The sequence below is a fragment of the Sceloporus occidentalis genome, unplaced genomic scaffold, assembly GCF_023333645.1.
Source record: "Sceloporus occidentalis isolate IW3139 unplaced genomic scaffold, rSceOcc1.0.p SCAF_26, whole genome shotgun sequence".
NCBI classification, from domain to species: Eukaryota; Metazoa; Chordata; class Lepidosauria; order Squamata; family Phrynosomatidae; genus Sceloporus; species Sceloporus occidentalis.
Genome location: NW_028317006.1, coordinates 147,708 through 172,637, shown reverse-complemented (window position 1 = coordinate 172,637; position 24,930 = coordinate 147,708). Strand labels below are relative to the sequence as shown.

Sequence of the window (24,930 nt, the reverse complement as noted above, 5' to 3'; positions counted from 1 at the left end):
TTGTTATACTGTTATACATCTTATACAGTGAATCGTTAGCATGCATGCATATAAATACCAGTTTCTGTAAATAAATAGCTTCATACATGACCATGTTTATGTATAATCTCTGTCATCACATATACTCACTCATGTTTAAATAATTGTTCCTGCTGGCAAGGACATTATATAAACTGAAAGAGCATGCGCAGTGCCCTGTAGAGGTCCAAATGCATGCCACCACCTTTACTGTGAGGTACAGGACATCTGTTCTAAAAAATAGGAAAATATGTAGAACCTGTTTTAACTGATCACAATAAACTTGTTTTAGGCATGCACATATTAAGACTTCACACAGGGACTTAACTAGAAAACACAGGGCCCTAGTGTGAAAAATTGACTCGCCCCCCCCCAAACTCAACAGCTAGTCTGTGCCATCATTGCCCCCACACAACTGGTCTTAGCCTTCTTTGCCCCTTGCCCCCTTCTAACACACAACATATGTAAACACACCTACACAAATGATGTACACTTACTCACTAACACACACTCTATCTCACCTCACTTACACAATAACATATCCATACTCACACACACAATTACACATTCATGCTCATACACACACACAATTACACATCCATGCTCACACACAAGTACACATGCATGCTCAAACACATACATCTAATACAGGCTTTAGTCGTATGTCTTAGTATTGTCTAAATGTGTTTGTTTATGTTTTATAATAATATGATAAAGATAAATATTAACCCCTTAACGACCTTTGTCGGTTCAGGACCGTCATGGAAAAACGGTTACTTAATGACCTTTGACGGTCCTGAACCGTCAAAAAATTAAATAAGCTTAGAAAGTGATCAACGATCACTTTCTTCGCTTAAACGGCGTTACTGTAGTGCCTCGATGTGGGGCATTCAGCAAGGCCGAGATCGGCATCGGGGGCCATGCCTGGCCCCTCCCCGGGGCGTCAACAGCCGCCATACATTGTATGGTGGCGGACGCCCGTTTTAAAAGCGTTTTAAAAACTTAAATGGTGTCGCTGGAATGCCTCGATCAGGAGGCATCCAGCGACACCAAACACTTACAGGTACTGCATTCAACCATGCAAGTCAATGGAGCCCAGCTTTCTAATCACAATGTGATTAGTAAAATATTCAAAAAAAAATAAAAAAAAAAATGGAAAAAAAAATAAAATGTGCTAACATTTAAAAATAATTATGCAGTGATGTCACTAGATGAACCATCCAGTACCAGCAAAATGTGTAAAAAAAATATTAAAAAAAGTATTAAAAAAATAAAATAAAAAAATAAAGTTTATTATTTTGAGCAAGTGCTAAAATTTCTCAAAAATCTCAACAAAGAGTTAAAATAAAAGCACTTCAAATACCCAAGGGGTGTCTAATATAAAAAAAAAAATGGCTGATGGGGTAAATTGGAGTGGCCGAGCTCAAAGATAGGGCATAGGTACAGACTGACCAAAATGGAGAAAAAAAGCGCACTTCCCAAATGTGGCATTTTAAATCTCAAACAACACGACAAACCCATGCATGTGGGGTGTTGTTTGACAGTGATATATACCAGAACCTGTATATCTATAACTAAAGTACAATTTGTGTGAAAAAAAATTACAAAAATTACTATTACAAAGTTTGACAAAGTGTAGTTATATAATTGGTGCATGGAAAGGGTTAAAATAACAGCATTTGGAATACCCTGGGGTGTCTAGTTTTCAAAAATATATGGTTTGACGGGGTTAAATTGAGTTAACCGACTTCAGGGCTCCTCCCAAAAACCCAGGGCCCCCCAAACATTCTGACTGTGTTATCAGTGCCCCCAGCTTGCCAGTGCCGACCAACAGCTTGTCTGTGCCATTATCTTCCCCAAACAGCCTGTCTGCAAACAGCTTGTCTGTGACTTCTTTGCCACCAGCAACCTGTCTGTGACATATTTGTCTCCAAAAAGCCTTCTTGTGCCCCTGCCCAAACCCTTACATACACACATCTATGTTTACACGCAAACACATACACATCCATTCTCACGTAAACGTATTCATATACATTCATGTTACACACATTTCACATACATACAATAAATCATACATCCTCCCTTATCCTTACAGTCAATAACTCACTCTCTCTCGCATCCTCTCACCAGCAGCATTTTCTCTGGCGTTCATACACTGTACGAGCAGCCTTGATTCTACCCTTGGGGCATATACCCGGACCCCGCTGTGTTCCTGTCTCCCCATGCCCGATCAAAATTGTTCACAAAGGGCAAGTCTAGCCCTTTTTTAATAATTTTGGACCTGCTGGACAAGTGGCCACAGGGGAGAGGCACCCCCATTTGTAACGCCACTGATTTCAATTTATTCTATTTTATTTCAACTCTCCCTGGAACCTAACCGAATGAAACCATAAAGACTGTCAGCTTCCCTAAATGACGAGAAGAGAATTTTCCCTCCAGCTCTTTACTTATTTGTCTATTTAAATATTTATTCCATATTTATTGATCCAGCAGAACTTTACCTTGTGCTTTTTTATTATGTATTTATTGACTTAGCAGAATTTTACCTCTGTGATAATGGCAAATAAATCTCAAAAAGCGCAACGTAGAACATGGAAAAGATAAGAAAATGATACTTTTTTCTCCTCAAAATTCCAAAAAATGTTTATTCCCCAGGCCAGAGCCTAAATGCGCCAAGTGAAACAGACCTTGATATAAATACAACACATCCTAGAAGCCCTACAACTTCAGAGGGCTTAATTACATACATGGAAATGCAAAAATGTTTGGATGCACAACTAATTTAAATAAAAGTCAAATTAAAAAATCACTTTCAAGATATCAAGCAAGATCTTCACTTAATGAATGAAAGGCTAACTAAATCTGAATTGATTATTGAAAATTTGGAATTTGAAAACAAAAAAGCCCATAATAACATAAAAGATCTAAATGTTAAGCTAGAAGAAATGGAGTAAATAATCGCCGATATGGAAGACCGAAATAGGAGAAAAAAATAAAAATTAGGGGCCTGAGTGAAATAATAGGACCTAACAAGCTAATACCTATACTTCCGGAACTATTTAGAACAATGAAAGTTCAAGAAGCTTCTGAGGAAACGTGTATCGAAAGGGCCCACCGAATTCCCAAACCAGCTAATATAAAGGGTGAAAGCCCTGGAGACATCATTGTTCAGTTCACTACGTTTTATGGGAGACAGAAGGCGTTCACGGCTGCACGAGACTTTGCTAACGACGACCCAAGATTTAAAGGGCTTCTCTTATTTCAGGATCTCTCTCCTTCCACGAGGTCCAGAAGTTCTTTGACATAAAGACTTTGTGAAAAAAAATAAAATACACCTGGGGGTTTCCATTTAAGATATTTATAATGCACGAGGATCATTGCATTATATAGTTGTTACATGGATAACTATTTATTTGTTTTATTTATTTGCCGGATGAATTTGTTATTGACACAATCTAAGGTTGAATGAACGGCACATAATGGAATTATAATGGCATCAGTTGCTGATTTTGGAAATACTTGGCAAAGGTTTATAGGACAATACGGTAAAGAAAAGTTAACTGAGATGAGAGAATATTTTGGTCATTTACATTTACGTTTATGATTTTCCCTCTAATCATAAACATATTTGATATAATTAAGTTCAGACTTAATTAGGGCAGTCATTTAATATTATTTTGATTTTATTTATATTTATATTGGAAAAATATAGACACAATTATTAACAAAATGAATTATGATCGCTGATTACTAAGGGGTTAAAATTGATATTTTTTTTCTTTTTTGGTGGGTTAAATCGTGATTAAGATTTTTAGACTTAATTTTGGGGAAATTTATATTATTTAGACATTATTCACTGATTGGATGAATTTGTTAAGAATTTATTGACACAAGTTAAGGGTGAAGAATGGATGAATGGCGCTTAATGGTACTATATCGGCAATAGTCGCAGATTCAGGAAATATTTGTGAATGGTTTATAGGATGATATGGTATATCATATTTTGATTGGATACGCTTCCAATTTATAGACACAATCAACTAATTAATGAAACACGCAACGATCACTAATTAAAATGGATATTGTTCTTCAATCTCTTAATAATATGTTATAGATATATATATATATAATTTCCTTTTTTGTTTTTGAGCTAAAGGGACTCTAAACGCCTGAAAGTAGCGATATTGGGTGATTGGGGAGGTAGAGAGATTATGAACCTGTACTTCTTTTGTTTTTTTCTCTCTCCTTCTCTCCTACATAGCTACAATATACGAGAAGTTTGCTTATAGAATCACACATGGGGTTACTCGAGATAGGCGATGTGAATGCGTGAAGAGGGTTCTCCATGCCCAGATAGGGCTATCGTTAATTGGATATTAAATAATCCTTTGTTATATGTTGTATATATTTGCTAAATTATGTATTTTATTTGGCTGTAAAGTTATTTTTGTGGCTGTAAGGAGAAGAGGTTTTTGTATAAAACAAATTCATAACAAATGGCTACCATAAAATTTCCTACTATTAATCTGCAGGGGATTAACTCTCCCTAAAAGCGTTTAATTTTGAATAAAGTGTTGAGAGATGAAAATATTGTATTCAGGAGACACATTGTTGTGGTTCAGACGCTAAGAGAATACAAGGTAAATGTTTTTCAGTAGCAGCACATGTATCCCTGCAGGCAAGTAAAAAAAGAGGCGTATCGATCCTTATATCTAAAAAACTTAAATAAGAAGACATTTATAAATTATCAGATTCAGAAGGGCGGTAAACTTTCTTATTTGTAAGATAAATGAGAAAAAGATTTTGCTTTTAAATATTAGGCGTCAAACCCAATTTTTTAGTGGAACATTGAGCAGAATAACAGACTTAATACAAGGCACCTTTCTGTGTATCGGGGACTTTAACTGTGTGGCTGAAGTACAAGAAGGTACCGATACTTCAAACAATCGATGGCTCCGTTTATGATATTGGGTAAATTTAAATTATATGATGCCTGAAGAATATTGAACCCTTTAGAGAAATAATTCACCCATTTTCCTCAGCAATATCAATATCGTATTCAAGACTAGATATGATACTATATTCAAATTTGGGGGGGGGCGATCTTATAATCAGGGTTGTCTTATATTTGAGCAAATATGGTATCATCTTCCCCTTGGATTGATCACAAACCTTTATTATTGGACATGAACGGTGGTTATTCTAAACAGAATAGGGACTGGAGATTGAGGGATTCACTTTTAGCTAAATCTGAAGTTGTTGAAGAGATTTCAAGACTGTCAGATCTTTTCTTTAAAGAAAAAAGGAAGGAAGATATAACTACGTGCAACCTGTGGTGTGTCTATAAATGTTGCATGAGGGGCCATGATATCCTGTCTGAAACAAGACATTAGAGATTACCGAGCCCAACGAGCAAATCAAATGATGCTTAGATCATCATTAGATCACCATTATCTACCCTTCCTCTCCCTGCGGCCCCCCCATTATCTACTCTCCCCCCCCCCGTACTTACCTTTCAGCAGTCCTGCGGTGAGTCTCCCTGCTCGGTCTCGGTGCCGGCTTATAATGCTGAGCGCCGGAAATGACATCATCTTCCGGCTCTCAACATTACAAGCCGGCACCGAGACCGAGCTAGAGGGCTCGCAGAGGAGAGAGTGAGGGGCGCCGAGTGGGTAGTGAGAAGATAAAACCAATCGGCGGCCCTCTCTCTCTCTCTCTTCTCGGCTGTAAAAAAAAAGTGCCGCCTGGAGCGGTTGCCCCACTCGGCTCCACTCGGCCCTGGGTATTAAAAGATATCTGAGAGGACAAAATGTAAATATTATATCACATGAACAGAAAGAAATGTTAGAATCCCCCTTTACTCTCAATGAGGTTCAAACTACAATAGAGAGACCTTAACTAAATAAAACCCCTGGGCCCGATGGTTCTTCAAATTTATTTTACAAAAAATTTCTTACAGATATTGAAGCCCACTTGATGGACTAAGTAATTCGGACACAAAGATATACTCTGCGATTCTCGCACATGGATTGAAGAAAGATATTCCTGTTATTATCCAATCAGTTAAAGAATCAGTTAAAAGGATGGGATACATTTTTTGTTTCCTGGATGGGTTGAATAAACGTTAAAGTCGTCTATTATTTGAGGAAGATCCCCCTGAGAGTTCCAATGGATAAGACAATTTCAAATCTTAGTAGGAACATTTATTTGGGCAGGAAAGAAACCAAGAATCGCTAAATCCCTTTTATATAGAGGGAAATTTAAGGGAGGTATGGGTCTGCCTGATTTGAGTAGATATCACAAATCAAGTTTAATATTCCATGCACATGCATTTCAACTGTCAACATGTAAAGAACAGGACTGGTACTTTTTGGAACAGAAGATGCTAGGTTCCACTCGTTTAGACTTAATTTTGTGGGAAAAACGATAAAGAAGTCTATAATCTATTGACGAACAAAGTCCATGCTATTGAATCTGTCAGGACTCACGCCGCTCCGGGACCCGCTCCAAGGACCTCCTCTCGCCGTCTTCGATCTTCTGAGGTAGCGAGCAGCAGCTCCTTACGCTTTACCTCGCAGACCACAAGGCAGACCGGACGTCACAGGAACAAAAACTGGACAGAAAAATGACACAATTACAGTATTTCACTGCAACTTACAAGTGCAATGGAAATTCTAAATGATTATCAGCTGGCGAGTCATAGAGATCGTGAATTTAATCACATATACTATTTCACGGATAACTGACATTATTTTATGATGTAAATGAACAAATATGTATTATTCTTTTATACCTATGGACAGAACTAGAATATTTTAGTTAAATATATTTTATCACCAAAGAGGGTTGTTTGTATCCATAGTCCTTGCAACGTTCCTGATATAGGGCACTAAATGTGTGGACCTCGCTTTGTGCGCTGGGACACAGTCATGCTGGAAAAGGATCTTCCCCAAACTGTTCCCACAAGGTGGGAAGCATTGCATTGTCCAAGCTGGCCAGGCACTGAAGGGGTTAATGATTTCCCACAGCCCCTGCTGCAAGTGGACAGAGATTAGAAACAGCAAGCAGTTGGTGATCAGAGGCTGCAGGTTCATGTTAACCCCTTTTTACTTTCTTACAATATGTACTTGTGTATGTAATGTGTTATGAGGTGTGTTGCTGTGCTTGTGATCAGGTGTGTTCACATACGTTACATAATGTATAACATGTATGTGTGTATGTTAAATGTGACGTAGTGTGTTGCTATGCTTTTAATCAGGTCTGCTGCAGTGCTTGTGATCAGGTATGCTTCTGATGTGGCATGTTGCTGTGCATGTAATGAGGTGTGCTGCTGTGCATGTGTTTTAATACATATCAGTCAGAAGTGAAGTAAAGCTGGCTCCGTAGCTCCATCTGCGTTTATAGACCCCCCTATGTGGAGCGCCACCTTTAATGTCTTTATTTTTGTTGCCACTGTGATCCTGGCATCTGATGGGCGATGTCCCCATCTTCCTGATGTTTGTGTATTAAAGCTGCTTCTTCTATGTTTTTTCCATCTATCACCTATATTATTATTTACTACTATAGTATACATGCTCAATAAACACATTCCTGTTTTAATACAATGTATCGTTGTCTGTAGTTTTTTGTTGAAAATGTAGTAATTACACCAAAGTGTTCTGGGCTCATAAGAAAGACAAACATCAAACAGGACAGAGGCACACAGGGATGGAGATGAACCAAGTACAATAAAACTTTCATTGTTAATTACGTTTCATTGCATTGCAGAGGAAGCTCTGAAGATCACTAATAGCGTAATAGGCTGGCATAACTGCTACTTTGCCAAGCTACTGAATTCCACATGACCTTTCACATCATAGATAGGTTTATGATGTCATCTCTCACCTATACTACTGAGACACAACAGCTTCCTACCACAAGTTTGGCATGACAATATTTTGTCTCCACGGTAACAGGTCAATTGTTATGTCATACCTCTGTGATGTCACACATTCTAAATGAATATATTGAGGAGCAGGACTCCAGAAAGCCACTCTATTGCTGAGAGAGAATAGAGAGCGATATCTTTGGATAAACTCTGTTTTATTCTGAGGTTTTAACTGAGAAAATTCAGCTTGGACCCCAATCCAAGTGTTATCAGTCATCTGTGAACGCGCACCTTCTCATAGGGTATGTCAGGGATTGTTGTTTCATTATATTTTACTCAAATTAACTCATTATACGATTCTTTAAGAAATACAACTTTATTTCCGTTAGAATTACATAAAAATAGCATTACACTAAAAGCATATATCTCATGCATCAAGGTCCAGCATTACTTATGTTCCGTCTAAAGCAATATTTGGACATATCCAACGTATATACTATTGCATAATTGAATAAATACAACATTACTAGGTTTGCTCTTTAATAGCTCCCAGATCTATTATAGACGGAAATGTCTGAATGTAATGTTTAATAAGTAACATTAGTCATTTCCATTTATTGATAGAGCATTTGCTTTCACGAACCCAAGCTTTGTTTTTTCCCATTACGCATTCTCTAGTTTTGTAAATAATAGACCTGTGGAAACCAATTATATCCCCAAACAAAGCTTTTCTTTACAAGGCTGGATCACCTCGTAAGGAAACTCATTAAATAAACGTATACAGAACATTTTTCTTAGTTATTGTGGTTTTCCATAACTTTCTAATATGCCATCATGGTTTTCCAGTTTTGTCGTTCCAGGTAAAACGATGGCTCATTACTACGACTTTTGCCATTCGGATTATGACACCGGAGATGAAGACCGAGACCTTTTTGCGGAAATCCCCGGACGAGATTTTCTGAATTTCAGAAAAGAGACATCAAAGCCAAAACCAAGGTATCCCCAAACTTCTAGGTGTATCAGTAGAGCCCTTTCCTTCAAATGGTGATATAGTGTCCTTGGATTTGGGGCCGGGGTGGAGAATTCTAGGGTCATCGGTATCATTCTGTGGATCCTATTGTGATAATTATAAGATTTCTATACGAATGAGTGAATATGATTTCTACCCCTGTTATAAAAATATTGTATTTTTTATATAATATGTATTTTTTTTAAACATAATTAACTTTATAGCAATCTGAATTGTAAGATGTTTTAATGTTTCTGTTAAACAGCCAGAATAACTGATGCATTTTCCTCTCTTGTTTTTAGGCCAATTGGAATTAATTTAACCAATTGCAGATATGACAGTGGTAAGCATAGTCTTTACTGATCAATTACACGTTTAATAGGTTAAACAATTCAGAAAAATAATGGACATATAGGAGTTCTGGAACAAGCACAGAAAAAACGATCTTACACGCCTTACATCATATATATATATTTTTTATACGTTTCTTTGCTGTTGGTTGTATTTCAGTGCGTCGGGCTGTCCGGCGTTGTGGAATGAAGGAGGTCGAGGATGAAGATGAATGGGTGGTTTACTGGTCAGACACGTCTACGTCCCTGCAGCGCATCAAGGCCATGGAAAGATATCAGGTTAGAAGCTGCTTTTTGTTTGGGGCTATATTATACATTTGTAGGGTTTCAGGACATTGTACTTGTACTTATGTATTTTTAACCTCGCTTGAGTGACAGTTTTGCACAAACTGCTGCATTTTATCATAAATTCACTAATAATATTAGACATATTAAAGAATCGATCAATTCAAAACAAGGAGCCCTTTTTGAACTCTGTGTCTTTCTATACATTTCTATTTACAGAAAATCAACCACTTTCCTGGAATGAACGCGATCTACAGAAAGGACTTACTGGCCAGGAACATGAACCGCCTGTTAAAGCTGTTCCCCAAGGAATATAACATCTTTCCCCGGACCTGGAGTATGCCAGCCGAGTGAGTTTACAAGCAATGGATATGAGTTATTTTATCTTCCATCTACATAGTGATTTGACGCTTCCTCTTTATAGAGTAACTCCTATACGTTCCTCTATCAGTAGTAAAATATTCATATAAGTCACACGTTATCAGAAAACATAAAAGACTTTCTAAAAAACGAAACTAAGAAAGAAGATTTTCTCTAAGCATCCTATATACTCTTCTGAATACATTTATTTAAACATACATGTTATTAAAGAATATGAAACATTTGCAGCGAATTAGATATTGGGAATATTATTACTAATGGATTGGAGGCAGTTTAAAAATATTTTATTTTTCTCCTTTGAGTATCATTCTTTTACAGAGCTTGTTTTTATATAGCTTGTTTTTTATATAGCTGAGCATCTTAGGAGTTGTTACTGATCTGAAACAATGTTTACAAATGCAGATGTTTCTTCAGTACCACTAATGCTAACCTCACCTTCTTTACATCTAAAATCCACTTCTTTCTCCTGCAGTTATGGAGCTTTCCAGGACTACGGCCGCATCAACAAAGGAGAGACCTTCATCTGCAAGCCGGGCACAGGCTCCCAAGGCACAGGAATATTCTTGACCCACAACACGAAGGACATTGAACGCTACGATAAAGTGGTCTGTCAGCAGTATATCGGCAAGGTAATGGGATGTGGACGTCTATGAAATGTTATGCTTAATGATTTACTGAACAGACATCTTAAGAGTCCGTTTAGAATTTGCATGAATGGTTATGTGCTGTATTTGGTAGATATAGAAACATTGTGGCAATGATGGTGATCGGTTACTGCAAACACTTACCTAAAGCGACATAACATTGCAAAAACATTGTATAAATACACTTTTATCAGGAATAACTCACTCTGGAAGTCTATAATCATTTCTTGCACTGTATGAATTCTACTCATTTATATTTGCTTTAATCGCACAGCCATTCCTCATCGATGGATTTAAATTTGATCTGCGGATATATGTCCTTGTCACATCTTGTGACCCCCTGCGTGTTTTTATGTATAAAGAGGGTATCGTACGCTTTGCGACAATAGATTACACCGAACCCAGCCACGCCAACCTGGTGAGTATCTTTAACAGAAACGCCAATATCTCTCGATTGTAAAACAGGCAATGAGAACTGATTACACGACTCAAATCTGGAGAATTCCCAGAAATGAATCTATGGTAGAATTAAAATAGCAATATTTTCTTTTTTTTTTTCTAGAAAAATGTCTTTATGCATCTCACAAATTATTCCATCAACAAAAACAACAGAAACTTCATTAGAGATGACATCAAAGGAAGTAAAAGGTATGTAATTTGAACCATCAGTAATAGTATTTCTTTGTTTATTTATTTCTGTTTTTCTGATAATTTGTTTGTGTTTTCATTTTTTTTTATTTCTTCAACAGGAAAATTTCAACTCTTAACAGCTGGCTGGAAAATCATGGCTACGATACCGTAAAGCTCTGGGGAGATATTGAGGATGTGGTCATCAAGACCCTGATTTCTGCCCATCCTATCCTGAAGCACAATTATCGGACTTGCTTCCCAAACCATCTTGCTGGTAGCGCATGCTTCGAGGTCCTTGGATTCGACATCATCCTGGATAAAAATTTGAAGCCATGGCTACTAGAGGTAACAGTAATCATTTTCATTTGGCTTGTGTACTAAAGACCAGCAATAAACCCGTATTAATCATATATAATATATCACCCATATTTACAAAATGTTCTCCTGCATAAGAAATTGTCTGTCTGCTCAGAGTGTGCCATGAAGCTGACGTGAATACATGGCATGATGCTTATAATACACGCAGTACATAAGGAAGCAGATATTGAAGATTTTGGTATTACTTCCAGCTTTATGCTGTAATGAGCGACTGTCCTTGGAAAGAACCTCCTCATCTCCCATTTATATTTCTTAACAGTCCTTCTTTTCCATAATTACACCGGATTATAGGCAATAGTTAGCTTCAATCTCATCATTTGTTTCCGTGTTTGTGCAGGTAAATCACTCCCCAAGCTTTAGAACAGATTCATGTTTAGATCAAGAGGTCAAGGATGCGCTCCTGGAAGACACCCTAAATTTAATCAACCTCCGTGCCTCCAACGAAGCAAAAGTCACTGAGGAAGATAGACGTCAAAGAGCGAAAGAACGTTTATTCCGGTGCACCCTCCCTAAGGAAGCGAGGTTAGTTTGAAGTCATTCTTTTTCACATTTCAGAAGAAGCAGCAGAAGTTACTTATGTGAACATTGTATGTATATTTACTATACGGTATATGTTCATATATACATATATGTGCTTCTTTACAAAATGTACTTGCTCGTTGTTTTTTTAACATGTTTAATATATACCTACATATAAAACTATATATAAAGCAGGTCACAACTCATGAAAGGTGTATGGAAAGGTTATGTTTGGAAGAATATTTCTAATCATTCTATAATATTTCTGCATGTGGCTGTTAGATGAAACAGATAGATTTTATGTGTTAGATGCTATGTATTTATATGTGTTTTGTAAATCTAGATTCAAGCGGTTGGAAGACAACCAGGCTGCTTGTATGGAGCAGGCTGAAAAATACGAAGACAGCCATCTGGGAGGCTACCGCCGTATCTACCCCAGTGACGGAACGGAGCAGTATGAAAAGTTCTTCCAACAGTGCAGCTCTTTGTTTCAGGAAACTGCTGCTTCAAAGGCAAGAAAGGATTGTGCTAGGTGAGTTTCTCATTAGATATGCAGCGGGTACACACATGTAATCACCCTTTACCAACACCTAGCCTTGTGTTTTGCTAGGTCATATAGGCCTAGGATGGCAGGTCAAGGCAATACAGGACTCTGATCTCTCCACCCAGCCTTTTAATGCCATGAAGAACTGTGCCAAGGTGGCACGGCCTCATAGTATGCTGGGGATAGAATCATGGCGGAGGCAGCTGGAGGTGCCGCGCCACGTCAGGCCTAGAACGTTGCTCCCCATAAGTACACTAATGCTAAAATCTCAAGGGAAGGCAGTATCAGAATCCTAATTGATGGGGAGAAAGTATTTTCTTATTTGGTCAAGGAATCATTTACAAATGTCCTCTCACTTAGAGTTCTTTAAAGCCAGTATTCTTGACCCATTGTTTTATGTTCTGAGACCTTCTATTGCTTCTGTTTGCGTTATAACAATGTAATATCAGCACAAACACAGTGCATGACTTCTTAACGTTATAAGTTCAGCAGTTTTTAAGATAACTTTAGTAAACATTTCTCAACTTTAGATCGCGCTCCTTAAAACATGAGAGGTTTTGTCTGATCAATTATCTGAGGTCATAGCGATCATGAAGGGCCCCGGAAATATGAGAACTCTACAAACGTTTTAGAATTCTATTCATTATTTTATATATTTGGGCTAACTTATTCATTTCTGTCAGCATTTGTATCATAATGATCTTGGTTTTCCTTAATTGCAGGCAGCAGTTGGAGGAGCTGCGTCTGAAGGAAGAGCAAAAGGGCATTCTTATTGGGAAAAATCCAGAGACTAAGGACAGTATCCCTATCCCAGGGGCATTAGCAGTTGAAAAGTCCGTCGCACGTAAACTAACAAAGAGGCCTCCAATGTGTCCTCCTAATTCCATTAAGAGGATGGAAAAAAAGGTATGATCCATGGGCAGTTAAGCAGATCCAGTTAATAGTTCACAGTGAAAGGTGTATTCATTATTATTATTGTTTTATATAGCGCCATTATATGCCTTTCAGCTTACTCACTTCACTCTGTACTATGAAGGGCTTCTGCCATGTGAAATAATGCAGCCCTGTGTATTGCAAAGTCAAATCTATGAGATACCAGAAGAGATCTTCCGACATGAAATATGCATTATACAGGGCTACACCGGGCTTTCTGCAGGTGAAGCTCATTGGGATTTCCCCTTCATTAATGGGTATATCAGTGTAGAGGTCAAGGGATGTAGTAAATAGTACAAGGTCTTTATTTTGCATGCAACAAGCAAGCCAAGTATGTGCCAATTATCTGTATATTTGCAGGTTGAAGATGTGGGATGTAGCTTTATGAGGACGCTGTTCCATACTTGGCTTCCTTAACCATTTGCGCATCTATTTGTGGCTGTTTGATGTTGTTGATCACTTAAGGTTGCAGGCTTCTCTTCAGCTGATTATGATAGTGATAGTCATTTGGTCTTATAGTTTTGGCAGAAATGTTGCTGTTTTCTATGCACAAAATACATGAAGTGATAGGGACGGTATGGTTAAATATTCTGTGGACAAAACTCCAAATTCTTCTTTTGTGTCCACTTATGTCAAGAGATGAGTAGACTTTTGGATCTCCATATAGTATATGTCAGTAAAGATTCTAGTGAATGATAACTCACATCTTGTTGTTTTCTCACAGGCACAATGTACCCCCCCACTGGTAGTGCGCCAGAAAGCAGAAAGCGTATCTATTGTTCCTTTACCTAAACTGAGGAACACAACATCACACGCCAATGCTCAAGCCGCTGCCAGCCGTCAATCCTATAGGGGTTTTCCTAGACTCTTGCAGTCAGGAGGAGGAGGCTCTCTATCACCCCAGTATTCTGCGCAGAGACATGCACAGCAGAGACCCGTAACATCGTATGGGGTGCAAAATGTGCGGGCAACTGCTGCTATCAGTGAGCCAGTTAAACCACCAACGCGTGACAGTCAGAGGAGTCTCTCCAGTAACAAAAACACAGCTGAACACAGTAAGAACATATATGTATACAATCTGGGATTAATATCTATAACTGACATGCTTGGACTAATTCTTGATGACCCAATCTCCAGAAAAAGACTGGAGACTAAAGCTAAACCCTTTTTAGGTTCCCCTGAGCCAAACAATCTATTTCATCGGCAATGTGTCCTCAGGGCAATCTAGGCTAACTTAAATAACCGTCCTCAAGATTCCTCTTCCTTTCTATATCAAAAGGCAAAATGGATGCATGCATTAACTGCGATTCTCATCTTTTGAAAATAATCCAAACACTGAATAACTGCGATAAAGCTCAGCTCTTTACTGAAATGCCAACCATGGACCTGTACTTGTAGATGTGTATTCACTAAACTAGAAACTAGTTTAGTGTATTCACTAAATCTAGAAACATTTCATCCCTCTAACTTCCCTGTACATTATGAACAGTCGTTCCTATATAAGAGCTTATAGAATTTTGTAAAATAATTTGTCTTATTTCTAAGGTAAGAATGACGACACCTCTTGTGATGTTAATATTTGTTACAGGACCCACTTAAACATTTTAAAGATAATATCCAGGAAGATGTGTTTTTTCTTTTAGAAATGTAATGGATAACGATAACATTTCATGATCCGGCTAAACCCCTATACTATTTATTGTCTGTTTACAAAGTTTTCTACTTAATAAATATACAACATGTAGTAATTTTTTCTACATGTTTATATACCTTAATCCAGAATATGGCTTGGTTTTCAGTACAGTCTACATGTGTGTGCTACAAATTTTTATTCTAAGATATTTCTTCCCCTCAGGACGTAAAAGATGAAAGAAACCATCTGGTGTTTCTTCTGGCTCTCTTAAGAACAGTCCCCATGGTGGAAGATGTCCTGACGCACCTCGAAGCGTTTTCCCCCCTGTTCCTAGCGGAAATCGCTCCTTAGTTGCTGCGTCACCTACTGCTCCAATTACCCGACGCACAACTTAAAACAACAGACTGCGGGTGTCACAAACGTGAGAAAAATGGTAATTCAATCATTTATTGGAATCTTGGTCATAGTACAAAGCAGCAGCATGAAAATAACTGATTCTTTATACATGTTTTAGGAGAAAGACCTTGGTATGAGCCAACAACCAACACAACACCTTCAGGAAGTACAACTTCGGCAGTAAAATGTTAGTACGAGAATTATGAGGGTCTTACACTATATAAATGTAACAGAAAATATATAATAGCTGCACTAAAAATCAACATCTCTAGAAGGGGCTTAAAAGCCGTGCCAGGCCTAGAACGTTGCTCCCCATAAGTGCACTAATGCTAAAACCCCAAGGGAATGCAGTATCAGAATCCTTATTGATGGGGAGAAAGTATTTTCTTATTTGGTCAAGGAATCATTTACAAATGTCCTCTCACTTAGAGTTCTTTAAAGCCAGTATTCGTGACACATTGTTTTATGTTCTGAAACCTTCTATTACCCGCCGTCATATTTAGTGTATTGGGTATTCGGTTTGAACAATGAAAACGCAACTCGTCTTCTTTTCATGTTCTCCCGAATATGAATGCACAAGTCTAGTTTAAAGTGTAGTCTACCTGTGTCTGCTATGGATTTTTATTTTTCCCCTCAGGACGTACAAGATGCAGGAAACCATCTGCTGTTTCTTCTGGCTCTCTTTAGAACAGCCCCTATGGTGGAAGATGTCCTGACGCACCTCAAAACGGTTTCCTCCTTGTTCTTAGCCGAAATCTTCTGCGCCACCTACTGCTCTAATTACCCGACGCAGACTGCGGGTGTCACAAACAGAAACTGGTAATTCAATCATTTATTGGAATCCTGGTCATTGTACAATGCAGCAGCATGAAAATAACCGATTCTTTGTACATGTTATAAAAATTGTGTTTCTGTTTTAGATGAAAGACCTTGGTATGAGCCAACAACCACCAGAACACCTTCGGGAAGCATAATTTGGAAGCAGTAGTAAAATGTTAGTACGAAAATTATGGACTGAATAAATATAACAGAAAATATATAATATCTGCATTGGAAACCAACATCTCTAGAGGGGGCTTAAAAAACACCTGCCTAACCTATTGATATTTATATGATACATTATGCTAACTCTTCGTCATAGCCAGATAGTTTAGGATTTTTTCTTTATACATCAACACTTATATTATATGCTGCATCAAACCTGAATTCCTAACAAGTTATATTACTTTATCCACTACAGGGGAAACATACTTGACTGCCAGTCCCATCAAAGAAGACTCCATGCATACGTGAATGAAGTTGTGACACTTTGAATATTGTTATACTGTTATACATCTTATACAGTGAATCGTTAGCATGCATGCATATAAATACCAGTTTCTGTAAATAAATAGCTTCATACATGACCATGTTTATGTATAATCTCTGTCATCACATATACTCACTCATGTTTAAATAATTGTTCCTGCTGGCAAGGACATTATATAAACTGAAAGAGCATGCGCAGTGCCCTGTAGAGGTCCAAATGCATGCCACCACCTTTACTGTGAGGTACAGGACATCTGTTCTAAAAAATAGGAAAATATGTAGAACCTGTTTTAACTGATCACAATAAACTTGTTTTAGGCATGCACATATTAAGACTTCACACAGGGACTTAACTAGAAAACACAGGGCCCTAGTGTGAAAAATTGACTCGCCCCCCCCAAACTCAACAGCTAGTCTGTGCCATCATTGCCCCCACACAACTGGTCTTAGCCTTCTTTGCCCCTTGCCCCCTTCTAACACACAACATATGTAAACACACCTACACAAATGATGTACACTTACTCACTAACACACACTCTATCTCACCTCACTTACACAATAACATATCCATACTCACACACACAATTACACATTCATGCTCATACACACACACAATTACACATCCATGCTCACACACAAGTACACATGCATGCTCAAACACATACATCTAATACAGGCTTTAGTCGTATGTCTTAGTATTGTCTAAATGTGTTTGTTTATGTTTTATAATAATATGATAAAGATAAATATTAACCCCTTAACGACCTTTGTCGGTTCAGGACCGTCATGGAAAAACGGTTACTTAATGACCTTTGACGGTCCTGAACCGTCAAAAAATTAAATAAGCTTAGAAAGTGATCAACGATCACTTTCTTCGCTTAAACGGCGTTACTGTAGTGCCTCGATGTGGGGCATTCAGCAAGGCCGAGATCGGCATCGGGGGCCATGCCTGGCCCCTCCCCGGGGCGTCAACAGCCGCCATACATTGTATGGTGGCGGACGCCCGTTTTAAAAGCGTTTTAAAAACTTAAATGGTGTCGCTGGAATGCCTCGATCAGGAGGCATCCAGCGACACCAAACACTTACAGGTACTGCATTCAACCATGCAAGTCAATGGAGCCCAGCTTTCTAATCACAATGTGATTAGTAAAATATTCAAAAAAAAATAAAAAAAAAATGGAAAAAAAAATAAAATGTGCTAACATTTAAAAATAATTATGCAGTGATGTCACTAGATGAACCATCCAGTACCAGCAAAATGTGTAAAAAAAATATTAAAAAAAGTATTAAAAAAATAAAATAAAAAAATAAAGTTTATTATTTTGAGCAAGTGCTAAAATTTCTCAAAAATCTCAACAAAGAGTTAAAATAAAAGCACTTCAAATACCCAAGGGGTGTCTAATATAAAAAAAAAATGGCTGATGGGGTAAATTGGAGTGGCCGAGCTCAAAGATAGGGCATAGGTACAGACTGACCAAAATGGAGAAAAAAAGCGCACTTCCCAAATGTGGCATTTTAAATCTCAAACAACACGACAAACCCATGCATGTGGGGTGTTGTTTGACAGTGATATATACCAGAACCTGTATATCTATAACTAAAGTACAATTTGTGTGAAAAAAAATTACAAAAATTACTATTACAAAGTTTGACAAAGTGTAGTTATATAATTGGTGCATGGAAAGGGTTAAAATAACAGCATTTGGAATACCCTGGGGTGTCTAGTTTTCAAAAATATATGGTTTGACGGGGTTAAATTGAGTTAACCGACTTCAGGGCTCCTCCCAAAAACCCAGGGCCCCCCAAACATTCTGACTGTGTTATCAGTGCCCCCAGCTTGCCAGTGCCGACCAACAGCTTGTCTGTGCCATTATCTTCCCCAAACAGCCTGTCTGCAAACAGCTTGTCTGTGACTTCTTTGCCACCAGCAACCTGTCTGTGACATATTTGTCTCCAAAAAGCCTTCTTGTGCCCCTGCCCAAACCCTTACATACACACATCTATGTTTACACGCAAACACATACACATCCATTCTCACGTAAACGTATTCATATACATTCATGTTACACACATTTCACATACATACAATAAATCATACATCCTCCCTTATCCTTACAGTCAATAACTCACTCTCTCTCGCATCCTCTCACCAGCAGCATTTTCTCTGGCGTTCATACACTGTACGAGCAGCCTTGATTCTACCCTTGGGGCATATACCCGGACCCCGCTGTGTTCCTGTCTCCCCATGCCCGATCAAAATTGTTCACAAAGGGCAAGTCTAGCCCTTTTTTAATAATTTTGGACCTGCTGGACAAGTGGCCACAGGGGAGAGGCACCCCCATTTGTAACGCCACTGATTTCAATTTATTCTATTTTATTTCAACTCTCCCTGGAACCTAACCGAATGAAACCATAAAGACTGTCAGCTTCCCTAAATGACGAGAAGAGAATTTTCCCTCCAGCTCTTTACTTATTTGTCTATTTAAATATTTATTCCATATTTATTGATCCAGCAGAACTTTACCTTGTGCTTTTTTATTATGTATTTATTGACTTAGCAGAATTTTACCTCTGTGATAATGGCAAATAAATCTCAAAAAGCGCAACGTAGAACATGGAAAAGATAAGAAAATGATACTTTTTTCTCCTCAAAATTCCAAAAAATGTTTATTCCCCAGGCCAGAGCCTAAATGCGCCAAGTGAAACAGACCTTGATATAAATACAACACATCCTAGAAGCCCTACAACTTCAGAGGGCTTAATTACATACATGGAAATGCAAAAATGTTTGGATGCACAACTAATTTAAATAAAAGTCAAATTAAAAAATCACTTTCAAGATATCAAGCAAGATCTTCACTTAATGAATGAAAGGCTAACTAAATCTGAATTGATTATTGAAAATTTGGAATTTGAAAACAAAAAAGCCCATAATAACATAAAAGATCTAAATGTTAAGCTAGAAGAAATGGAGTAAATAATCGCCGATATGGAAGACCGAAATAGGAGAAAAAAATAAAAATTAGGGGCCTGAGTGAAATAATAGGACCTAACAAGCTAATACCTATACTTCCGGAACTATTTAGAACAATGAAAGTTCAAGAAGCTTCTGAGGAAACGTGTATCGAAAGGGCCCACCGAATTCCCAAACCAGCTAATATAAAGGGTGAAAGCCCTGGAGACATAATTGTTCAGTTCACTACGTTTTATGGGAGACAGAAGGCGTTCACGGCTGCACGAGACTTTGCTAACGACGACCCAAGATTTAAAGGGCTTCTCTTATTTCAGGATCTCTCTCCTTCCACGAGGTCCAGAAGTTCTTTGACATAAAGACTTTGTGAAAAAAAATAAAATACACCTGGGGGTTTCCATTTAAGATATTTATAATGCACGAGGATCATTGCATTATATAGTTGTTACATGGATAACTATTTATTTGTTTTATTTATTTGCCGGATGAATTTGTTATTGACACAATCTAAGGTTGAATGAACGGCACATAATGGAATTATAATGGCATCAGTTGCTGATTTTGGAAATACTTGGCAAAGGTTTATAGGACAATACGGTAAAGAAAAGTTAACTGAGATGAGAGAATATTTTGGTCATTTACATTTACGTTTATGATTTTCCCTCTAATCATAAACATATTTGATATAATTAAGTTCAGACTTAATTAGGGCAGTCATTTAATATTATTTTGATTTTATTTATATTTATATTGGAAAAATATAGACACAATTATTAACAAAATGAATTATGATCGCTGATTACTAAGGGGTTAAAATTGATATTTTTTTTCTTTTTTGGTGGGTTAAATCGTGATTAAGATTTTTAGACTTAATTTTGTGGAAATTTATATTATTTAGACATTATTCACTGATTGGATGAATTTGTTAAGAATTTATTGACACAAGTTAAGGGTGAAGAATGGATGAATGGCCCTTAATGGTACTATATCGGCAATAGTCGCAGATTCAGGAAATATTTGTGAATGGTTTATAGGATGATATGGTATATCATATTTTGATTGGATACGCTTCCAATTTATAGACACAATCAACTAATTAATGAAACACGCAACGATCACTAATTAAAATGGATATTGTTCTTCAATCTCTTAATAATATGTTATAGATATATATATATATAATTTCCTTTTTTGTTTTTGAGCTAAAGGGACTCTAAACGCCTGAAAGTAGCGATATTGGGTGATTGGGGAGGTAGAGAGATTATGAACCTGTACTTCTTTTGTTTTTTTCTCTCTCCTTCTCTCCTACATAGCTACAATATACGAGAAGTTTGCTTATAGAATCACACATGGGGTTACTCGAGATAGGCGATGTGAATGCGTGAAGAGGGTTCTCCATGCCCAGATAGGGCTATCGTTAATTGGATATTAAATAATCCTTTGTTATATGTTGTATATATTTGCTAAATTATGTATTTTATTTGGCTGTAAAGTTATTTTTGTGGCTGTAAGGAGAAGAGGTTTTTGTATAAAACAAATTCATAACAAATGGCTACCATAAAATTTCCTACTATTAATCTGCAGGGGATTAACTCTCCCTAAAAGCGTTTAATTTTGAATAAAGTGTTGAGAGATGAAAATATTGTATTCAGGAGACACATTGTTGTGGTTCAGACGCTAAGAGAATACAAGGTAAATGTTTTTCAGTAGCAGCACATGTATCCCTGCAGGCAAGTAAAAAAAGAGGCGTATCGATCCTTATATCTAAAAAACTTAAATAAGAAGACATTTATAAATTATCAGATTCAGAAGGGCGGTAAACTTTCTTATTTGTAAGATAAATGAGAAAAAGATTTTGCTTTTAAATATTAGGCGTCAAACCCAATTTTTTAGTGGAACATTGAGCAGAATAACAGACTTAATACAAGGCACCTTTCTGTGTATCGGGGACTTTAACTGTGTGGCTGAAGTACAAGAAGGTACCGATACTTCAAACAATCGATGGCTCCGTTTATGATATTGGGTAAATTTAAATTATATGATGCCTGAAGAATATTGAACCCTTTAGAGAAATAATTCACCCATTTTCCTCAGCAATATCAATATCGTATTCAAGACTAGATATGATACTATATTCAAATTTGGGGGGGGGCGATCTTATAATCAGGGTTGTCTTATATTTGAGCAAATATGGTATCATCTTCCCCTTGGATTGATCACAAACCTTTATTATTGGACATGAACGGTGGTTATTCTAAACAGAATAGGGACTGGAGATTGAGGGATTCACTTTTAGCTAAATCTGAAGTTGTTGAAGAGATTTCAAGACTGTCAGATCTTTTCTTTAAAGAAAAAAGGAAGGAAGATATAACTACGTGCAACCTGTGGTGTGTCTATAAATGTTGCATGAGGGGCCATGATATCCTGTCTGAAACAAGACATTAGAGATTACCGAGCCCAACGAGCAAATCAAATGATGCTTAGATCATCATTAGATCACCATTATCTACCCTTCCTCTCCCTGCGGCCCCCCCATTATCTACTCTCCCCCCCCCCCCGTACTTACCTTTCAGCAGTCCTGCGGTGAGTCTCCCTGCTCGGTCTCGGTGCCGGCTTATAATGCTGAGCGCCGGAAATGACATCATCTTCCGGCGCTCAACATTACAAGCCGGCACCGAGACCGAGCTAGAGGGCTCGCAGAGGAGAGAGTGAGGGGCGCCGAGTGGGTAGTGAGAAGATAAAACCAATCGGCGGCCCTCTCTCTCTCTCTCTTCTCGGCTGTAAAAAAAAAGTGCCGCCTGGAGCGGTTGCCCCACTCGGCTCCACTCGGCCCTGGGTATTAAAAGATATCTGAGAGGACAAAATGTAAATATTATATCACATGAACAGAAAGAAATGTTAGAATCCCCCTTTACTCTCAATGAGGTTCAAACTACAATAGAGAGACCTTAACTAAATAAAACCCCTGGGCCCGATGGTTCTTCAAATTTATTTTACAAAAAATTTCTTACAGATATTGAAGCCCACTTGATGGACTAAGTAATTCGGACACAAAGATATACTCTGCGATTCTCGCACATGGATTGAAGAAAGATATTCCTGTTATTATCCAATCAGTTAAAGAATCAGTTAAAAGGATGGGATACATTTTTTGTTTCCTGGATGGGTTGAATAAACGTTAAAGTCGTCTATTATTTGAGGAAGATCCCCCTGAGAGTTCCAATGGATAAGACAATTTCAAATCTTAGTAGGAACATTTATTTGGGCAGGAAAGAAACCAAGAATCGCTAAATCCCTTTTATATAGAGGGAAATTTAAGGGAGGTATGGGTCTGCCTGATTTGAGTAGATATCACAAATCAAGTTTAATATTCCATGCACATGCATTTCAACTGTCAACATGTAAAGAACAGGACTGGTACTTTTTGGAACAGAAGATGCTAGGTTCCACTCGTTTAGACTTAATTTTGTGGGAAAAACGATAAAGAAGTCTATAATCTATTGACGAACAAAGTCCATGCTATTGAATCTGTCAGGACTCACGCCGCTCCGGGACCCGCTCCAAGGACCTCCTCTCGCCGTCTTCGATCTTCTGAGGTAGCGAGCAGCAGCTCCTTACGCTTTACCTCGCAGACCACAAGGCAGACCGGACGTCACAGGAACAAAAACTGGACAGAAAAATGACACAATTACAGTATTTCACTGCAACTTACAAGTGCAATGGAAATTCTAAATGATTATCAGCTGGCGAGTCATAGAGATCGTGAATTTAATCACATATACTATTTCACGGATAACTGACATTATTTTATGATGTAAATGAACAAATATGTATTATTCTTTTATACCTATGGACAGAACTAGAATATTTTAGTTAAATATATTTTATCACCAAAGAGGGTTGTTTGTATCCATAGTCCTTGCAACGTTCCTGATATAGGGCACTAAATGTGTGGACCTCGCTTTGTGCGCTGGGACACAGTCATGCTGGAAAAGGATCTTCCCCAAACTGTTCCCACAAGGTGGGAAGCATTGCATTGTCCAAGCTGGCCAGGCACTGAAGGGGTTAATGATTTCCCACAGCCCCTGCTGCAAGTGGACAGAGATTAGAAACAGCAAGCAGTTGGTGATCAGAGGCTGCAGGTTCATGTTAACCCCTTTTTACTTTCTTACAATATGTACTTGTGTATGTAATGTGTTATGAGGTGTGTTGCTGTGCTTGTGATCAGGTGTGTTCACATACGTTACATAATGTATAACATGTATGTGTGTATGTTAAATGTGACGTAGTGTGTTGCTATGCTTTTAATCAGGTGTGCTGCAGTGCTTGTGATCAGGTATGCTTCTGATGTGGCATGTTGCTGTGCATGTAATGAGGTGTGCTGCTGTGCATGTGTTTTAATACATATCAGTCAGAAGTGAAGTAAAGCTGGCTCCGTAGCTCCATCTGCGTTTATAGACCCCCCTATGTGGAGCGCCACCTTTAATGTCTTTATTTTTGTTGCCACTGTGATCCTGGCATCTGATGGGCGATGTCCCCATCTTCCTGATGTTTGTGTATTAAAGCTGCTTCTTCTATGTTTTTTCCATCTATCACCTATATTATTATTTACTACTATAGTATACATGCTCAATAAACACATTCCTGTTTTAATACAATGTATCGTTGTCTGTAGTTTTTTGTTGAAAATGTAGTAATTACACCAAAGTGTTCTGGGCTCATAAGAAAGACAAACATCAAACAGGACAGAGGCACACAGGGATGGAGATGAACCAAGTACAATAAAACTTTCATTGTTAATTACGTTTCATTGCATTGCAGAGGAAGCTCTGAAGATCACTAATAGCGTAATAGGCTGGCATAACTGCTACTTTGCCAAGCTGAATTCCACATGACCTTTCACATCATAGATAGGTTTATGATGTCATCTCTCACCTATACTACTGAGACACAACAGCTTCCTACCACAAGTTTGGCATGACAATATTTTGTCTCCACGGTAACAGGTCAATTGTTATGTCATACCTCTGTGATGTCACACATTCTAAATGAATATATTGAGGA

General features: G+C 37.9%; 1 protein-coding gene across 1 annotated transcript; it reads left to right on the top strand.

Annotated features, from left to right (window-relative positions):
• Nucleotides 1-9,203: 9,203 nt before the first annotated feature.
• On the top strand, nucleotides 9,204-16,561 carry LOC149299966 (tubulin polyglutamylase TTLL13-like). The gene is made up of 13 exons (XM_089485476.1): nucleotides 9,204-9,237; nucleotides 9,405-9,523; nucleotides 9,749-9,879; nucleotides 10,383-10,539; nucleotides 10,829-10,972; nucleotides 11,117-11,202; nucleotides 11,304-11,529; nucleotides 11,900-12,084; nucleotides 12,425-12,613; nucleotides 13,348-13,531; nucleotides 14,283-14,613; nucleotides 15,706-15,767; nucleotides 16,508-16,561. The coding sequence occupies exons 2-13, from the start codon at nucleotides 9,431-9,433 to the stop codon at nucleotides 16,559-16,561; spliced, it is 1,842 nt and encodes a 613-aa protein (XP_089341602.1). The 5' UTR covers nucleotides 9,204-9,237; nucleotides 9,405-9,430.
• The last annotated feature ends 8,369 nt before the right edge of the window (nucleotides 16,562-24,930 follow it).